This window comes from Lycorma delicatula, chromosome 1 (assembly GCF_047948215.1).
Source record: "Lycorma delicatula isolate Av1 chromosome 1, ASM4794821v1, whole genome shotgun sequence".
NCBI lineage: Eukaryota > Metazoa > Arthropoda > Insecta > Hemiptera > Fulgoridae > Lycorma > Lycorma delicatula.
In genome coordinates, this window is record NC_134455.1 from 393,915,320 (window position 1) to 393,935,393 (window position 20,074).

Here is a 20,074-nt window from a genome sequence, read left to right on the forward strand (position 1 = left end):
TCTGATCAACAGTCGCTATCTTCCAGTGTAGTGGTGGTAGGTTATCTTCTTTAATGATGACTACATCACCGACCTTGAGATTGGCTTCCGTCATTGTCCATTTTTGGCATTGTTGAAGGGTGTTCAGGAAATCCACTGACCATTCCTTCCAGATCTGCTGAGTTATCTGCTGGACATGCTGCCAACAATCCAACCTGTTAACAGCTGTATCACATAGGTCTGAGTTAGGAATGAGAAAGTGACCAGAAATAAGGTAGGATGTACAGAAAAGATTGTCAGATAATTTTGACAAAGGACTTGAAATTAGACAAGTCTCAATTAGAACTAATAGAATAGCCATCTCTTCAAATGTTAAGCTGCTATTTGTTTAAGTTGTTATTTCATAGATTTGACGGCCGCTTTTCATATGCCTCCAAAATGTGGAAAATATGGTGGTATATAAAAGTCCACTGGCACAATTCCGATGATGATTCTCAAATATTTTGATGCTGTTATCATTTACCTCATAATGCGCTCCTTTAAAATTTTCACCATTATCACTATACAGATTCACTCTTCACACCATAAAACGACAAAGTGCAGCTTTAAAGGCTTCTGTAGTTAGGTCGCTTACTAATTCCATTTGATTTGCTCACATTACTAAGCAGACAAAAACAGCTACGTAAACTTTAACCTTGGGTTTAGAACGACGTGTTCCAGTTTTGATATACATAGGGCATGCATAATCAATTCGTCTGTTAATAAAAGCGTGAGCAGGATGCAACCGATAAGATGGGAAGTTTCCCATCAACTGAGAATGAGTTACAAAATTTAGTTTAAAACAGGTTACACATTTGTGAAGAACAGTTCTAGTCAGGCATCATATACCTGGGATCCAATGTGTTTCCTGTAAAGACAAGATGATTTTAACTGCAGACTGGTATGCATAAGGCGAAGATGTTAATTTTCTATGATGAGATGTGAAAAGTGATTGGTTGGATTTATGATAAGGTAATTCTGAATTTTGTAGGTGTCCCCCCTACTGACAGTATTCCTAGATTGTCCAGAAATGGATGTAGATCTCTAATAGATGATTTAGTTTGTAACATTTCTCCATTTTACAAGGCTATAATTTCTTGAGGTTAGCTGGATTTCTGGCATATTTTGATACAAACATAAAAAGCAGCATCTAACTCTGATACAGATAAGTCTGAGGAAGCTTTCAGTCTCGGAGTTGTTTGATAATTATTAACAAACCTTATACAATAGGCAATGGTTCTCTGCAGACGCAGTAATTTAGAAAAATTAGAAACTAAACTAATCTTTTGTTTCTGCTCAGGAACTTTTTTAATAAGTTCAGGTGTTTTCAATCAAATTCTGCAAATATTTGTGTCTTCATAAGTTACTTATTCACCAGTTAAAATCCACCCTAGTTCAGTATTTTGTAAAACTGGATAGCTTCCCTTGTGAGTTAATTGGTCCACACGTAAGATTTTTAGAAACAGTTGAGCGCCCAATAACATATTTTCCTTTCGGGGTGTGTTAAAAAACAGTTCAGCTAGCATAATATTAGCTGGAATTTTCCAGTTTTTAAAATCAATAGGCATCGTGGGTAAATCTGAAATTATTTTTGATAAAAGATTACAAGTTATGTTCATCGAAAAGTTGGAGTGGTTAGAAGCTATTTGCACTGATGTACTGTATTCTGAATCTGAAGCAAGGCTATCAAAAAATCCTAATGTAATGGGTTTCTAAACCACCTATGTTTTAACCGCTGTGCAAGATCTTCAGTCAAAAAATTCACCTGAGATCCACTGTCCAATAAGGTATGACATAACTGAAAATTTCCATAACAGTCACGAATTCAGACGAGTGCTTTAGATGATAATATTTGTGGCTGGCTATTCTCCCTCTATGAATCATGAGACCTTGCCATTGGTGAGGGGACTTGAGTGCTCGGTGATACAGAGTAGCTGGACCGAAGGTGCAACCATATCGGAGAGGTATCTATGGAGAGCCAGACTAAGGAATGATTCCTGAAAGAGGGCAGCAGCTCTTTCAGTAGTTGTTAAGGGCGTAAGTCATTCTGACTTACGCCCTTAACATCAATATCAATATATCTAAGTCATATCAATATCACTAAGTCCTCTAAGTAGTGTGCAGCTGAAAGCAATGAAAAACTACAACTGTTTTTTTTTTTTAAGAAAAATGTAGCTCTCTTCATTTTCATATAGAAATGATGTAGCCACCTCCCTTGGTAAAATATTCCGGGGGGTAACTAGTCCCCCGTTCGGATCTCCAGGTGGGGACTACTATGGAAGGGGTCACCAGAAACATTTTATGAGTTGGAGCGTGGAATGTTAGAAGTTTAAAAAAGGTTGGTAGGTTAGAAAATTTAAAGAGGGAAATTGATAGGATAAATGTAGATGTAGGAATTAGAGAGGTTCGGTGGGAAGAGGAAAACGACTTTTGGTCAGGTGATTTTAGAATAATTAACTCGGCTTCAAATAATGGGCATGCAGGAGTAGGTGTCGTAATGAATAAGAAGATAGGGAAAAGAGTAGAGTATTTCAAAATGCATAGCAATCATTGTAATAAGGATAAAATCTAAACCCAAAAAGAAAACAATTGTTAACATCTATATGCCGACAAGCACCCATGGTGGTGATGATGACGAAGAATGTATGTATGAAGCAATTAAACACATAAAAGGTGATGAATAATAGTTTGAGATTGGAGTGCAAGCATTGGAAAAGGCAAGGAAGGAAATATAGTGGGTGAATACGGGCTGGGCAAAAGGAATGAAAGAGTGGACCGACTTATAGAGTTTTGCACAAAGTATAATTCAGCTCTAGGAATTTGCCTTTCACGGGGACCCTAGTGTTTGGAGGCAACTTCCACACATACACGTGTGCTCAGGAAGGGTTTGGGGGATCGCATGGGCACCGTCATTGTGCTGGTTCACCTAAACAGAGCTGAAACAGACATAAAAAGAAGGCATGTTCTACATTGCAAAAAATATATAACAGACCTCGTTAAGGGCAATGTGACAAACCTGTCATGTTTCAACCTACCTACATAGTAAATTTTCATAAAATTTCATTTTTATGAAACATGGAAATATCGCTCTTAAGTTCCCACTTGCACACGGGAACATTAAATTTTATCTATATCTATACTATTAGGAATAATTGATATTGGTTCAAGTAATTATTTTATTTTAGATTTAATTTGAATAAAATACAACACAACTAAATGTTTAATTATTTGTTAAGCAACAGTTAGGATGTTATATTATATTTTCTCTTCAGTATTGTATGATACTGGATGGGGTAAATAAAATTGATTTAATTTTGGTCAAAAAAAAAACCATATGTCCATACATTTATGAACTTAACAACTTTACTCACAATAAGAGACTTTATGAGAACAACTCTTTTTAATGACCTTTTTTTAAGGCCCGCAATCATTTCTGGGAGTTCCTTGTTGGCTCATCTGATGTAGAGGCTCCTGGCTTGGTTTATCATACACAAACCCTCATCCTGCCTGTGGTTCATCTAACATGGCATGAGACCTTTTCCTCACATCTTGTGGTGTAGGGTCCTCTCAGCAGATGTTCCTGAGATGGCTGTGCTTGGACATGGTCGCTCTCCTGAACAGTCTGCATGCCTGTGCTATGCCCACTTCCAACATGGTTTTTATGTCCGCATAGTAGCGAAGTGTGGCATTTCTGACAAACCACGACACTCTGAAAATCATTCGCATCGCCACATTGTGGACGGCCTCCAGCTTTTTCTGGAATGTGGAGTACAACAAAGCCCCCCATGCCGGGTAGGCATATGTCAGAATTGGCAAGCCATAGAGTTGGTATATGTGTGGAACGTGCCCGCACAGATCAGCCCAATTTCAAAGCAAGTCGGATCAAAATTAACATTTTTATTTTGCATTTAGTGATTATTGACCTTTTATTTTTAAAGCTATGTTTTTGTTCCAATAACTGAAAGGACACCACTTTTTATTCTTCTGTTGTGTACCTTGACTGATCGCTTGTCATTAAAGTACTCTACCAATTAAATTCAACTACTGCGCCACTCAAATTTTTTCACTATATTGCTCATTCTATTAACTTATCATCCCTTAAATTTCAAATATGCACCCTTAACCTTTTTTGTGCTTTTATTCAAGTTGAAAAATTTTTTATATTTGTAACTAAAGATCAACATTCTGTATCTTTATTTAACTTAAAACTGATAAATATCATATTTTATAAACGTTATTGCAATCTTTTTGTAAAAAGAAACAATTTTTTTAATTAAACTACTAAAAAAGGAAAAAATCATACAGAAGTACGTCAATTTTATCTCCAGGCTACTTGTTTGTGCGTTAATCGTTGCTAAACTGTTTCCATTATAAGTACACTATACTAATAATATCTACTGTAATTTATGATTTTGTACTTTGCAATATAATGTAACAAAGATACACAGTAGTTTGATTAGTCTGAATATTTCAAAAATAATTAACAACAGCAACAGAAATGCAGCTGTCAGATTAATTATTAAAAATATTATGTAAACGTTATGAACTATGTACTAAACTCATGTATAATGAAAAAGACAACCTTGGCAATGGTTTTTCACTGATCAAAGGAATTAATTATCCCTCCAACTATAATGAAGTAATATATTTATTTCCTCAATCTGGCCAATGTGCTTCAAATATTATATCATCAAATAACAATCTAAAAATAGTAATAATCTAAAAATAACAAGCTATAGCTTTATAAAATAATATATTCATCAATTTAGAATAAGGATGTTGTAGAGCATTTACTCATGTTTCTATGTTGCATAGTTGCAAATATAAAATGATTTTGTAATCATTTTATCTTAAGATCTGACAAACCACGAAAGATACCGATCTGAAATTTAAGGATGATAAGTTAATAGAATTAGATATTATGTTGGGTAAAGATTGGGGGATAATTTTATCTTCCACAGATTATTATTATTATCTGTGTAATAATTTTTAAATAGCAAGCAATAATAATTGGAGACAATTAATTAATAATAATGTTTTTTTTTTTAATTTGTACATAAAGAACTCTTTAGTGGAATAGCATAAGCTAGTTCAAAACAAAATAAAATCTTTAATCAGAAATATTTTTGTTTGTTACCTGGATAGGCCTATAATCATGCCTTTATAAAGCAGAATAATTTAATTATTATACAATTAGAAAGAAAATCATTATACGAACATTATACTACAAAAAGTGAAAAAACATTACAAAAAAATAATTAAAGCACAGGAAAAGGAAATACTGAAATTAAAAAATCCTATAATAACAATGAAGAGTCTTAGAATCTTCAAGAAGATAGAATTTAATTTTCGATTGTTGAAAAAACTGATGAAGAGGAACACGTCCCCTTTTTAATTCTTCTTTAATGTTCTCAAAAACGCTAATAATATATTTTAAAAGCAATAGAAAGTTTACTAGTTATGTAAATACCAATATTGAAAATAATCAGTAATACAGAATGTCCCATGAAGAAACGGAGAAACTTTCAAGACGTGATCTCTTGAAAAAGTTCAGATAAACATTTTTTTTTGTCTTCATTCATTTGACTGGTTTGATGCAACTCTCCGAGATTCCCTATCTAGTGCTAGTTGTTTCATTTCGGTACATCCCCTACATCCTACACCCTAACAATTTGTTTTACATATTCCAAACGTTGCCTGTCTACACAATTTTTTTCTTCTACCTGTCCCTCCAATATGTCAAAGTGGCTATTTTAGGATGACTTAATATATGGCCTATAAGTCTGTCTCTTTTTTAACCATATTTTTCCAAATGCTTCTTTCTTCATCAATTTGCCGCAACACCTCTTCATTTGTCACTTTATCCACTCTCATCTCATTTATAACATTCTCCTATAGCACCTCATTTCAAAAGCTTCTAATCTTTTCTTCTCAGGTACTCCGATCATCCAAGTTTCACTTCCATATAAAACTACGCCCCAAACATATACTTTCAAAAATCTTTTCCTGACATTTAAATTAATTTTTGATGTAAAAATATTATATTTCTGGCTGAAGGCTCGTTTTGCCTGTGGTATTCGGCATTTTATATCGCTCCTGCTTCGTCCATCTTTAGTAATTCTACTTCCCAAATAACAAAATTCTTCTACCTCCATAATCTTTTCTCCTCCTATTTTCACATTCAGTGGTCCATCTTTGTTATTTCTACTACATTTCATTCCTTTTGTTTTATAACCCATATAAACATATATTCATTACTTCTGTATATAACCCATAACCTATGAGTAACTATAAGTTTTGATTATCCTAATGATACTATTCCCTTATAATAATAAATACATTAAGTCTTAAGTCATTTTACACAGCAGCAGCTGATAGCAGTACATGAAGCATACTATTATGGCAAAACACCTTGGAACTGAATTTTCACTGCTGTAATAGTATGGCAAAATGTGTCTAAAGGTAAATTTCTAATAAATGCGCAAGATTTAGTATCAAAACTTGTAGATAATTTAATTTTAGAAAGTTAATGTAGATATAATAAATAAAAAGTAAAAAAAAAACTTTTAAAAATAAGTTTTTATTGAAGTTAAACAAATGAAAAATAGACAAAACATTGTACTATTCTTTCTGTACCTAATAAACATTCCTTTTATACACTCTTCAGTATATCAGCATATACAAAGAAAAGGGTTCCAATGTGTTAAGTTTTCTGTTCAACGCCAAGTAAATCATCGTGCTAATGATTAACATCAAATGATTCAGTATATTCAGCGTAGCCTAAACACTAGTACAAAGCGAATTTCTTTTCGCACTGATATGGTGCATCCTTCGGAAAGACATACTTAATCCTTTCCACCTGCAGAGAGTTAAAAATTTGTGGCCAATAGATTATCCCCATGGTTAAACTCATGTAACTGGCTTCTATACAATGCTGATAAGGTAAATTTCATTTTATTTACTGATGAAGCCACTTTTACAAGACACAGTCTTCAATTCTAAAAAATAGTCTTTTAAGGAGGGAAAAAACCACATGTTATTGTGTGTGCTAGTTTCCAACACAGATTTCACATTAATATTTGGTGTGATATCATTTATGACAAAATTTTAAGACAATTTGTTTTCAATGAAAACCTTACAGGAGATGCATATGTTCATTTCTTGAAAAATAATTTCCAGCTCTAAATAATAATATACCTTTACTAAGTAGACTGACAATGATTTTCCAGCATGATGGTGCAACACCACATTTTTCTTTAGTAGCCAGAAATCGCTTGAATGCTAATTTCTTAAATTGGATTGGACATGGTGGACCAATCAATTGGCCACCATGATCACCTGACCTAACACCACTAGGTTACTTCATTTGAGGCCATATGATAACAATAGTATACCAACAAAAAGTTAATACTAAAGAAGAGTTACTCATTAAAATACAAAATGCTATTAAATTTGTATGAAACAATTGTGAGATGATACAGAAAGCCACTGGAAATATTTTACATTATGCAGAATGTTGAGTACATTGTAAAGGAGGGAATTTCAAACTGTTGCTGTAACTGAGGAATGTTATTCAGTTACCATTTATCATTTCATGTATTTTATTTTTTTGTTTTGCTATATTAAGAATAATGTTTATTAGATATAAAAAAAAAAAATTCTCTGTATTTTTCATCTATTTTACTTCAATAAAAAACTGATTTTTAAGTCTTTTTTACTTTTTATTGGCTGTATTTATATCGATTTTCTCAGAATTAAATCCTATACAATTTTACTAAATCTTTTGCATTTATTAGTCATTTAACAAAGCTATTGTACTACAAACCTAAAACAAACTTGTTTTTAGACAATTTTTTTGTTTTATGTTGGATCACTTAAAAACTACTGGAGTTACAGTTCTAGGACCTGTTTTATCCACTTCCCAGTTCAAATTACATAAGAAACCACCAACTTTTTCTCTGGGTCCCAAAAATTACAGTAGGGCTTCTTTTTATTAGTAGAGCTGAAATCCAAGTGAAATCTTTTGCTAACCGTAACAAGAAAACAATGCATTTCCACTTTTTTCATTATTTTCACCAGTAGAATATATCCTGAAAGTGTCTCCATTTCTTCGTGGGACATACCGTACATATAAAAAAAAGAATCAATTAATTCTAAGATGGCTGCTAACAAGAAAACCAGTTTAAAGGCAGCTCCTACTGATTTTATCTGTTGTATTCACAAAAAAGCAGCATCAATTTGTATATGTGCACTCTGTGATTCCTTACATCATATAAGTTGTCACAAAGGAAAAAGGTTTGTTGGTTTTGATAACTGCAATATGTAGCTGTAAGAAAGACATAACCTCCAAACATGTCTTCCAAACAAGAAGACATTAAAAATAATGATGAAGGAAATGTAGCAATTTTCGTATTAAAAGAAAAATTAATCAATGTACAAGAATATATACACACACAGCTTCAATAACTAGTGGATGATTTAAAACCTAAATCAGGATCTAAATCTGACAATGAAAAAAGTAAATTAACTTAGTTACTGAAAATGAACTACTGAAGCAGTTAGTATCTGAAATGCACAATAAAAATCGCATATTAAAAGGAAAAATTGATAAACTGGAAAAAGATAAGAGGTCAATGAAAAATTCAAATCAATAAAAATCAATGTTCTTCTACCTTCATAATCTTTTCTCTTTCTATTTTTACATTCAGCGATCCATCTTCATTATCTCTAATACATTTCATTACTTTCATTTTGTTCTTGTTTATTTTCAGGCGGTAGTTCTTGTGTAGGACTTCATCCATGCCGTTCATTGTGCCTTCTAAATCCTTTTTACTCTCAGCTAGAATTACTAGATCAGCAAATCGTAGCATCTTCATCTTTTCACCTTGTACTGTTACTTCAGATCTAAATTTTTCTATACTATCATTAACTGCTAGTTCTATGTAAAGATAAAAAGTAACTGGGATAGGGGACATCCTTGTCGGACTTCCTTTCTTATTACAGTTTCTTCCTTATGTTCTTAAATTATTCCTGTTGCTGTTTGGTTCCTGTAAATGTTAACAATCGTTCATCTATCTCTGTATATGAACCCTAATTTTTTAAAAATACAAAACATTTTATTCCAGCCTACATTATTGAATGTCTTTTCTAGGTCTATAAATGCCAAGTATGTTGGTTTGTTTTTCTTTAATCTTCTTTCTATTATTAATCTGAGGCCTAAAATTGCTTCCCTTGTCCCTATACTTTTCCTGAAACCAAATTGGTCTTCTTCTAACACTTCTTCCACTCTCCTCTCAATTCTTCTATACAGAATTCTAGTTAAGATTTTTGATGCATGGCTAGTTAAGCTAATTGTTTTGTATTCTTCACATTTATCTGCTCCTGCTTTTTTGGTATCATGACTATAACACTCTTTTTGAAGTCTGATGGAAACCTCACATAGGGCAAAGAATTCAACATTTTCATATCGCTAACGAACTTCAAAGTTGTGTGGGGAAAGTTCTACAGGTCAAACCACCAGTAATAAATAAAAATGATGAAGGTGGTAGACTCAAAATAAGAAGTCATATCACTTGTGCGATCCAAAGAAGTTAAGGAAATCATTTTACGTGTGCTATCAGTATAGGAAGTCCATGCGTCTAAAGTGTGCAAAAAAGCTATGTAGTAAGTGTATTCAAGAGAAAAATGACTAATTTTACAATCTATATAGGCCTGAGTGTTTTTTTAGTTCTTGATTTAAAAAAATGTTTTCATTTTTATTTTGTTTTTTGATAGTGTATAAAGACAATCTCATCTAAGAATATAACCTTGTGAAACCACTAACATTTTTCAAACATTAGGTTTTTAAATTTTGCTGTTGTTATAATGAATTTTTATCTTCGAAAAGTTTTTTTAACTAAATTTATTTTGGTCTGTATAATACTTACAATCTAGATTAGTTTGAAATTCAGTATTTTTTATTTCAGGAACTACTTATACTTATTCATGCCAAAGTCAAAAGATGCTAAATTTGATATTCTTGAGTGGAAGGATTCTTCTTTTAAATGTTTTTTTTTTTTGTCTTCAGTCGTTTAACTGGTTTGATGCAGCTTTCAAATATTCCCTATCTAGTGCCAGTTGCTTCATTTCGGTATACCCGCTACATTCTTCTACATTTCCTAACAATTTGTTTTACATATTCTAAACACTGCCTGCCTGCACAATTTTTCCCACCTACCTATCCCTCCAATATCAAAGAGGCTATTCTAGGATCCTTAATATGTGGCCTATAAATTTGTCTCTTCTTATAACTATATGTTTCCAAATGCTTCGTTCTTCATCAATTTGCCGCAACACCTTTTCATTTGTCACTTTATCCAACCACTTAATTTTTAACATTCTCCTATAGCACTGCATTTCAAAAGCATCTAATCTTTTCTTCTCAGGTAGTCTGATCGTCCAAGTTTCACTTCCATATAAAGGGACGCTCCAAACATATACTTTCAAAAATCTTTTCCTGACTTTTAAATTAATTTTTAATGAAAGCTCCGACTGAAAGCTCGTTTCGCCTGTGCTATTCAACATTTTCTACCACTCCTGCTTCATCCATCTTTAATAATTCAACTTCCCAAATAACAAGATTCTTCTATCTCCGTAATCTTTTCTTTTCCTAATTTTACATTCAGTGGTCCATCTTTGTTATGTCTACTACATTTCATTACTTTTGTTTTGTTCTTGTTTATTTTCATGCGGTAGTTCTTGCGAAGGACTTCATTCATGCCATTCATTATCCCTCCTAAATCTTTTTTATTCTCGGCTATAATTAATATATCATCAGCAAATTATAGCATAATTGGATTTAAATGAAGATTTAATCTTGACAATTAGTAAAAATTGCCAAATAAAAAAGCAAACCAATAAAGGCCTTCATTTCAAAAAGGTTTCATCTGCCATTTCTATAGCATTTGGTTATTGTTGCAAATTTTTAACTATTTGAAGTTTTACATTAGTAAAATAAAAATAATCTGTGTAATTGATCATCATTAATATTCGGATCATCTATATCACTAAGGTTTTCATAAAACGTCAAACTATTTATGACTTCAGGATCATCAGTTGAAGCATTAGGATCAATATTCATTATATACAATTAAAATAGTTCCAAAATACACAACGAAAAATGTAATTACTTTTTACAAAATAATAAAATTTTTTACACTACGAAAAAAACACTTATAACTTAAAAATAACAAAAAACATTAGAATATGGAAGTGTATAACATGACGACCGATACAAGGGACCGCTAGACAACAACACTATACAAATAAGAACTAAAGGTCAAAACTAACAATGACAACTGAAAGAAGAGAGCATGTGCAAAAGGTATTCTCGGGTATTGGGGCGTTGAAACAGTTTATGCACAAGTGACACATTTTAAAATATTCAAGCGATATGACACACCTCACCTCGTGAGTTAAGGGTTAATAACACCACATATAATTCCTGCTGATAGAACTATATTTTTATTAAATCTAATCATGAAACTTTAAATTTCATCTAACAATGAAAATCAAATTTTCATTTTCATTTCTTAATTTCAGAAGTGTAGTTTCCTATCGTTTCAATTTAAATTTTTTTTATTTCCTGTCACTTCAATTTCAGTTTTCTTCTTTATAGCAAACTTTATATTAAACTGCATTGTTGTTACCAAATGACCGAATGCATTTTAGTGCAAATCCATGATTATTTTTCAAGGATTTGTTTTTTTGATGATATCACTCTAAGTTACTTAAAACTTTTCTAATACTATTTTATTTTCCGATAATAATTTTATAAAAAAATCACTATCAAGCCTGATGCCTACTATCTCATCATCTGATGAAGACATCATTATCAAATCATAGTAAAATATTAACTCATGACACTTCTTTCCGAAAGATGACTACAGCAAATATGTGTTATGAAATTAATATTATTACTTCACATCAAGCAGCAAACAAAGGAGCAAGTTGTAACATATCAAAACGTGTCAGTATATGTAGTTTCAGCATCTTTTTATTCATCCAATTCACTTTACTCAATATACAGGGAAAAACTTGTTTTTCAAACTTTTTTTTCAAAAACAGAAAAATTGTTCTATCAGCAATAAAAAAGGGAATAAATTTGTTTTAATTACTTTGTAGCATATTTCTTTGTAGAATACTGCAGTAATTTGTTAATATCAGAGAATGAAAGCTGTATGTTTTGCTCTTTCTACATGTAAAATTGTACACCCAGTATATCCACACTCAGTAAATTAAGTTTTTTCTCTTTACAAAAGTTACGTAAATCAGAAATTTATGATATTTATATTTAGAACTGTGATAATTATATTAAGACAGGGTATTTGTACTACTACCACACCACCACACTAAATGAAAAGTAAAGGGTTCTATCAGAATGGTAATATCTATCAAAAAAAAGAAAACATTTTTCTTATCTGTAAACAAAAGATACCTAAGATTCAGACATTTTTAATAACAGAGGTTCTTAAAACCACACACAAAAACAAAAGTATAATATAAGTATAATGTAAGATATAAAGAAAGTATAATGTCTGCCATATATTTCTACATAGATATGTTAAATAACAATGACAAATAACAGGTAACAGAAAATGAGAAATATAAACAACTCAAGGTTAAGAAAATAGCCAGGAGAATAATAATGCAGCTCTAAATATAAAACTGACTCGGATGAAAAACTATTTTCAGTTAAGTGAATGAATTACAAATAATTAATGAAAACAAATAAATTTTATGACACAACTAATTCTAGTTTTTCATTATTAAAAAAAACTAGAGATTTTGAAAATAAATACTCAATTTTATAAAAGCCTGTAATAAAAATTAAAAATTCTACGCCTTAACAAAATAAGTGAGCTATTGCTAACTGTCAATTTAATATCAAACAAATTATTGACTTACCCTTGGCTATATTTACTATTCTTTTTCAAATTAAGATTAGTAATTAATGGCATTCTTGTTTCTAGTTTTCGATTTCGTTGTTGAATACGATGTTGTACGTCCTCCATCATCAGTTTAAATCTATTAATAATGTTATTCTGTATAATTAATGTTTGATAAAGTTCCTCTCGTGGAGGAATATGGATACCACTACCCCTGTAAGAAAATGTAAAAAAAAATTATTAGGGTATAAAAACAATCCTAACTATAAAAAAATCCCAGTTATTAATCTTAATCATTAATTTCTTGTTGTTTTCAAAATGCTGGTTAGCCACTAGACTTTCATCTCAGTGAAGAGATGATAGTCACTCAGTACTGTGTTCAGGTTGTAGAAATGATAATTGAAAATCTCTTCCCAGAATTAAGTAAGCAAAGCCCTGGTACAAGCTATAGGGTGGAATAATTCACTGTGATCAAGAATAATACCCTTTGTGAGCACTGCATATTAATTATTTAGGACTGATCTTGCATACCTCCTTCAGCTTTTTGTGATATTATTATAGTAACACATTCAATAAATTTCATTGGAAAAATCTGCTCCAAAACTCTAACCATCATTTTTTGGTTTGACAGTGCCTGCTTGGATTTATTAGGTTTGTTAGGTCAATTGTCCTAATTGTCAATTTATCTCTGTGAGACAGGCTTTTAAGAACTTAATCACTCAAACTACCAAAAATGGTGGAAGTATAAAAGGTTCCATTTTTTACTTACTGAATTATAGAATTCTGGTGACTATTGCAATTATGCTGTGTTGCCAGTTAATTTTTAACATATGACAACCAGTTAATTTTTGATAACCAGTTTTAGGAAACTACTAAAATTAAATTGCTATGAACTTTTTTTTATCCTGCTGACTGAAAATGAAAAATTAATGTAAAAAAAATGAACCGTATAAACTAATTACAAGAAAAATTAGGCAAATATATAAAATAACATTCTCCAAAAACAGAATTAAACTAATACAATGCTCAACTAATCTAACGGATAAGATAATAATGCAATGCATATTCTAATTAAATTTCTTTTTATAACAGGTCTTCTTTCAAACTTACCAATTTTCAAATGATTGACCATTAAATTTGCCCGTGTACTTTCATACTCTTACCTTTGATTCAACTAATTTAGAATAAAAACAATCTACTAAATAAACAAACAATATTACCATCAAAAAGTAACACCACAAAATTAGCCCTGACACCAAAATATTAGACAGTTACTTACTTAACATTTTTCTTCTTGTCTTGATATGAAATCCAACTGTCATCCAGAACTTTATTAGCCTGTGTCAACTGACTGCTAATGTAATACAAATAATGCTGTATATTATCCAATCTTAGTTTACTAACAGGGTCCAATTCTTGCGAGTAGATCAATTTCTTGTAGCTAAAATACAACAGAACACATTATTTTATAAGAAAATTCTCTTGAAAATTACAAAATTAAATTACTTGTCCCAGAAATCAACTTAGTGATGATTGTTAGTCGCAAACTTGTATTGTGTTAATTAAACAGTGTACACTTTTTTCCTACCAAATAGGAAAAATCCTGCTGTAATTATGTTGATTCGGCAGCATACAAATATTAAGACCAAAATTAAAGAGTGCGCCTACACGATTTTGGAGAAGGCGAAAGACGTTGAATTAGTAGTGAGATCCTTATATGAGATAGCCCTCCCAAAACTGGGACAGAATAAGGAGACTCACATGTGCTTGGAAATGGATGAAAACCGCACACAAACACTGACCAAGAATACAGATAAGGCATTATAGTGTAATGCTTTATGCAACCTGGAAGACGTCATGGAGATCAAATAGCAGAGAAATCGTTTCCGGAAGGTGGAGGTGACACGTGGTCTTTTGAAGGGAGGGAGATGTTGAGGGGTCGCGCGTCTTCATCATCCTTAAGGGGAAGTCTACGAAAAGCAGCACATAATCAGACATGATATAAGAGCTGGCACCAGATATTGGAACACCTATTCCTAGTGGCACAATAGTGAGACTCCAGGAGAATTGAGATTTTATACCCGGAAAATGAAGATGAGAACAAATACACAGTATTTACGATTATGGTAGAAGAAGATAATGATGATCTAACTAGACAAATCAGCAAGGTACTGCATGGAATCGGGAAAATGGAAACAACCAGGACAGTGTTCATAGCCCCAAATGACGAGTCTGGTATAAAATTTAGCAAAACAGTGGAATAATGGGCAAGAAGGGAGATGCAAATGGAGGAAAAATGGCCCCTTTTCCTCATTGATGGAGAACACAAGAAGAGAGTCCCACAGGGATCAGCCACATTGATTGTGACGATCAGAAAACCTAACGTAACTTATGCAGAATTATTCTAACAGGTTATGAATGGTTTTGGAGATGGATTAGCAGAGGATATCCTCTCAGTGAAGAAAGGAAGGGCAACGGATACTATGGAGATCCGAGTGACTGATTCATCTCAGAAATGGGAAGATGTGTATGACGTTTGGGAGCAAAGGTGGAGAATGCAGTGGTAGGGGAAGGGACCCAAAATGCTAGAATGACTTCATTCCATGTGAAGGATTTAGACATGGATGCCACCCAGAAGTGCAGGATGCAATTTGTAAAGAGGTGGGCACAGACATTCCGATCAAGGTGTACACTCTGAGGCCAGCCTTTGAAGAGACTCAGAAACCAAAGTGATGCTTTCTTCTAGAAGAGCCAAAATGTTAGCCAGCAAACAGAATCAGAGTTGGGTGGCATTCATGCCGTATCGAGCTTAGGGTTGATGAGATTAGATGTTACCAATGTTGGAATATGGGGAATGGGATATAAGGTCTGTAAGGGACCCAACCACTCAGATTTATGTTACAATTGTGGAAGTGGGAGCCACAAAAATTATTGCGTGCAGGGAGCCAGAGAAATGCTTAGATTGCAGGGAGTACGGACACCGGACCAGTGGCCAGGAGTGTCATTCACATAAACCATGAATTTGCTACAAATTTACATAAATAGGAAGGCAACTGCTCATAATGTTGCATGGTGCACTACGGTGGAGAAGGCTGTTGACTATTTAATAATTGCAGAACCGAATAAGAGGGTAAATTCAACAGGCAATTGGCTGGTGGACACAGAAGAGGACATCGCAATAAAAAATGTAACCAATCATTAGTCAATGGCAAAGGTGAAAACTGAAAGGGGCTTTATTGCAGTCACTTGAAGCCCATGTGTACTTGTAAACTGTTATACCTCCCTGAATAGCAACATGGAGAGATTTGATGAATTTCTTCACAACCTGGAAGAGCTGATTAGGATGTCGAGAAAACCTGTAATACTTATGGGAGATTTTAATGCTGAATCAATAGAACTGGGTGGTACAAGACTGACTCATCACGGGTATAGATTGGCGACTTTTTTGGGGTTGATGGATATAGTAGTCCTGAGCAGTATGGGAGTTCGGACGTTTGTGAGACATGGTGCTGGAGCAGTGATTGATATCATGGCCATCCTGGAGAAGATCTCCAGTAAAATGAAGTATTGTAAGGTGCTAGATGAAGACTTTTTGAGTGATCATTTAGAGATCATGTTTCATATGCAATTTGAGATCCTATCAAGACCACGAACTACAGGTGGAAACTGGAAATCCTCAAGCATTTGAGGATTCGGTGGCAACCAGGACTGGGAGCATAAAGGAATGGAACCCACATGATTTTTTTTTCGTTTTCTAATGGAGGAGAATGAATGTATTAAACCACAGGCACCATAAGCTACGTAAAAGGTTTACTGGTGGAGGAAAGGAATCGCCAAGCTATGTTCAACTACTATGAAGGCCAGATGCCCTCACCCTGAGGAGTTGGAAATAGTAGAAACTTGTACAAAAACAAACAAAAGGTGTATTTTGCTATGATTAAGAATTCCAAACGAAAGCCTAGAAGAAGCTAGTGGCCAAACTAAATGATGACTCATGGGAGAGGTCGTAATGACTCATGGGAGAGGTCGTATCGGGTGCTGATGAAGAAGTTCAGTGCATCCGTCCGTCCCCCCACAGTTATCCAGGTAACAGGCAACATATATGGTTTAACTCCTTTTTCAGAAGGAAGTAATAGAACAGACCGATGTAATATGCAATAAGAAAAGACGGTTCAATATCGATGAGCTTGAATGGGCAGTTTCAAGGACCAGTAGTTGGAAAAGCCCGACCCAAATGGGGTCTCCAGGAGACTGTTGAAGGGGCTGATGAGCAGACACCACTGTTTCATTTTCGAGGCTATAAATAAGATGCTTGAGCTGGGTCAGTTCCCAGTAACATGGTAAAGGGGAAGCTTGTATTGATCCCCAAGGCGAGACACAACAACAGGACTCCATCCTTCAGACAGATATGTTTGCTACCCTCATTGGGGAAGATACACAAAAGACTTCTAGCTGAAAGGATCTGGTTGGAATTAAATGAGTCAGGAGGACTATCACCACCCAGTTCAGATTCATCCACAGCAGGTCAACAGTAGACGCTCTCTGTAGGGTAATGAGATGGATCAAGGAGTGTAGGGCGGGCACCCGGAGGACGAGAAAAATACCTTTGATGGTCCCCCTGGATGGCCAAAATGCTTGCAACAGTATTCCATGGGAAACAGTTATGGAAACTTTAAGTAAGAAAAACATTAGCCCATATTTGATCCAACAATCAGAGATTACCTGCGAGATCGAGAGTTATTGACGGACACAGAGGAGGGAGACACACACATGCAAAGGGATGTTCCTGAAAGTTCAGCTTAAAGCCCTCTCCTATGGAATATAATGTTTGAAGGAGTTCTGAAATTGGAATTCATGGAGGAAGTGTCTTTGGTTGCCTACGCGAATGATTTGATGTTGTTAACAGCAGAACGCACAGAGGACAAAGTGATAAGAAATGCCAACCATACAGTGCAACGTGTGAGCACCTGGTCCAAACTAAAGACCTGTAATTAGTACCAGAGAAAACACAATGGTGGCTGTAATGGGCAGACGCAAGATCAGGTGGATTAGTATACAGCTACCAGGTGGAATCCAAGCTCCCATGTGAAATATCTGGGGGTTTGGTTCTCACAAACGAATAATTTTAATCAGCATTTACTAGAGACCGTAAAGAAGGCTGAGAGACTCACTTATAAAATGGGATATTTAATAGTGAGCAAGTGGGGCCCGAGAGCAGATACTACTGTTGATCACTAGCTCGGTGCTACTGTATGTGGTCCCAGCTGGGATTGGAGCCTTCAACACAAAGAGAAATACACAGAAGTCACTGCAATGAATATTGCAGTGACTAATACTAATAGTATCTAATACTGAAGACATAACAAGAAAACTTCTGGGAGTGGAAGAGGTTTTGAGTCACAAAAAAAAATTTGTGAAAGATTGAGTCCTGGCTGTGGGGTGGGATCTGGGAACAGCATAGGTGGGCCCGACCTCCTGCCTCACGACTTGAGGCAGGCGACAAAAGATTATTTAAGACAGAGTCCCAACTGCTTGGGCAGAGGCCCTGGGAACGGCATAGCCGGATCCTGGAATTACCCATGTCCTACCAGTTAGAGGCAGGCGCGATGTAAGTAAAAGATCTTGAACTGGCAGGCCAACCTGCCATGCTGGATGTACTGCCAGCGGGTGGGAAGGCCCATTAGAGTCAAAAGGACACTCCCCTGGGATGAGTAATACTTGAATGTTGAACCGACCCAAGGGAGATGAAAAAAAAAGGTACCTTATTATTGGTTTTTCATATGTTTAACTGATGTAATACTGTGTTTATTAGTACATTTTTTAATGCTGGAGAAACCTAAAACCCATGTTTTAAGAAGAACAGGCAATTTCAGACCTAATGCTTTGGGTCAGTTGCATCTCAACATAACCTAAAAAATATCCTACCAATCTAAAAAAAACAAAACAAATTTTTTATCATAACTTTTCAATACCAGTGAACAAGTTTTTATTTTATTTGTACCAAATTACTTATCATTCAAAGGGCCTTCCAATGAGGTATTTAACTATATTGTCTCACCAAAAAAAAATTTTCAACCCTTGAAAATTTAGACAAAATTTTGTGGTAATTTTAAAAACAATTTTCAGAGTTTTAATCTACAATTATAATTATTTCAAACGGTTTAAGAAGTTATATTACAGAATTTCACAGTTATTTTTATCGGACTAAAATTTAAAAAACTACAACCCCAAATGGTTTTTCACACCTATCGTGCGATGGGGGTGAACATATTTTTTTTCTTTTCAGCAAAACTCAATTTTTTAGGTTGCCAATTAATGTAATTAAATGTTAGGATTGCTATTTAAGATTTTTGAGTTTGGGGTAGGTGTAGGGGAGTGCGTAGGTTCCACCTCTTTGAAAATAATTTTAAGAAAGTTCCCTTCCGAGAATGGCGTACATGCCTGCAAATATAAGTATGATGGATGTTTACGCCAATGCGTAAAGTAGCTTTTAATCCAATAAATTCAAGGTTATGGTTGAGTCTTGTAGTTATTACAGGCTTGGTAAATTTATTTTGCACTTTTGTAGGGCTTATCATATGTGCACTTTTAGAATAGGTTGTTTTGGCGTGTTGTTTTCATTATCAACTCTCTCGGCTCCAGTCTGAATGACTGTTACGTCATCATGATATTGTCAGCATATTTCTATCATGCATTATTTATTGCTATTTAGTCTTAACATATTAGTCTTAACTGTTTTTTGTTATTTTAATTTTAATGTTGTTGTCAATGTTCCTAGAAGTCTAATTTTCTTTGTCTGCGATGATGTCATTCCTAACTTGTACATATTGAGAAATTATTTTATCAGTCTTACGTAATTCTTTAATGGTCTGCTTGCTTATACAAATAATCTATGTTATGTCTATTGTACCCAAACTTCCCGTTTATGCTGTTTCTTTCTCGCACCAATACTTGCACACTACCTCTTGTCGTCAACACACACACTCTCGTCTGTACACGGCCTAGTTTGTTTCCCCCTCTTCTCATCACGCCACCTTTTGTTAGTCCTGACTTTCACGATGTGTCGATGTCTGCGTCTTTTCTCTCTCTCTCTCTCTCTCTCGTATAGTGCGGTTATTCAGAAACGTTGT

General features: G+C 34.0%; 1 protein-coding gene across 1 annotated transcript in view; it reads right to left on the minus strand.

Moving 5' to 3' along the window:
• Window positions 1-14,262: 14,262 nt before the first annotated feature.
• Window positions 14,263-20,074, minus strand: part of LOC142318003 (uncharacterized) — a 40,375-nt gene continuing 34,563 nt past the window's right edge. Inside the window, exon 5 of the mRNA XM_075354535.1 lies at window positions 14,263-14,385. Coding sequence (XP_075210650.1) covers window positions 14,372-14,385 — 14 coding nt within the window. The 3' untranslated portion in view covers window positions 14,263-14,371. The remainder of the gene's footprint in view (window positions 14,386-20,074) is intronic.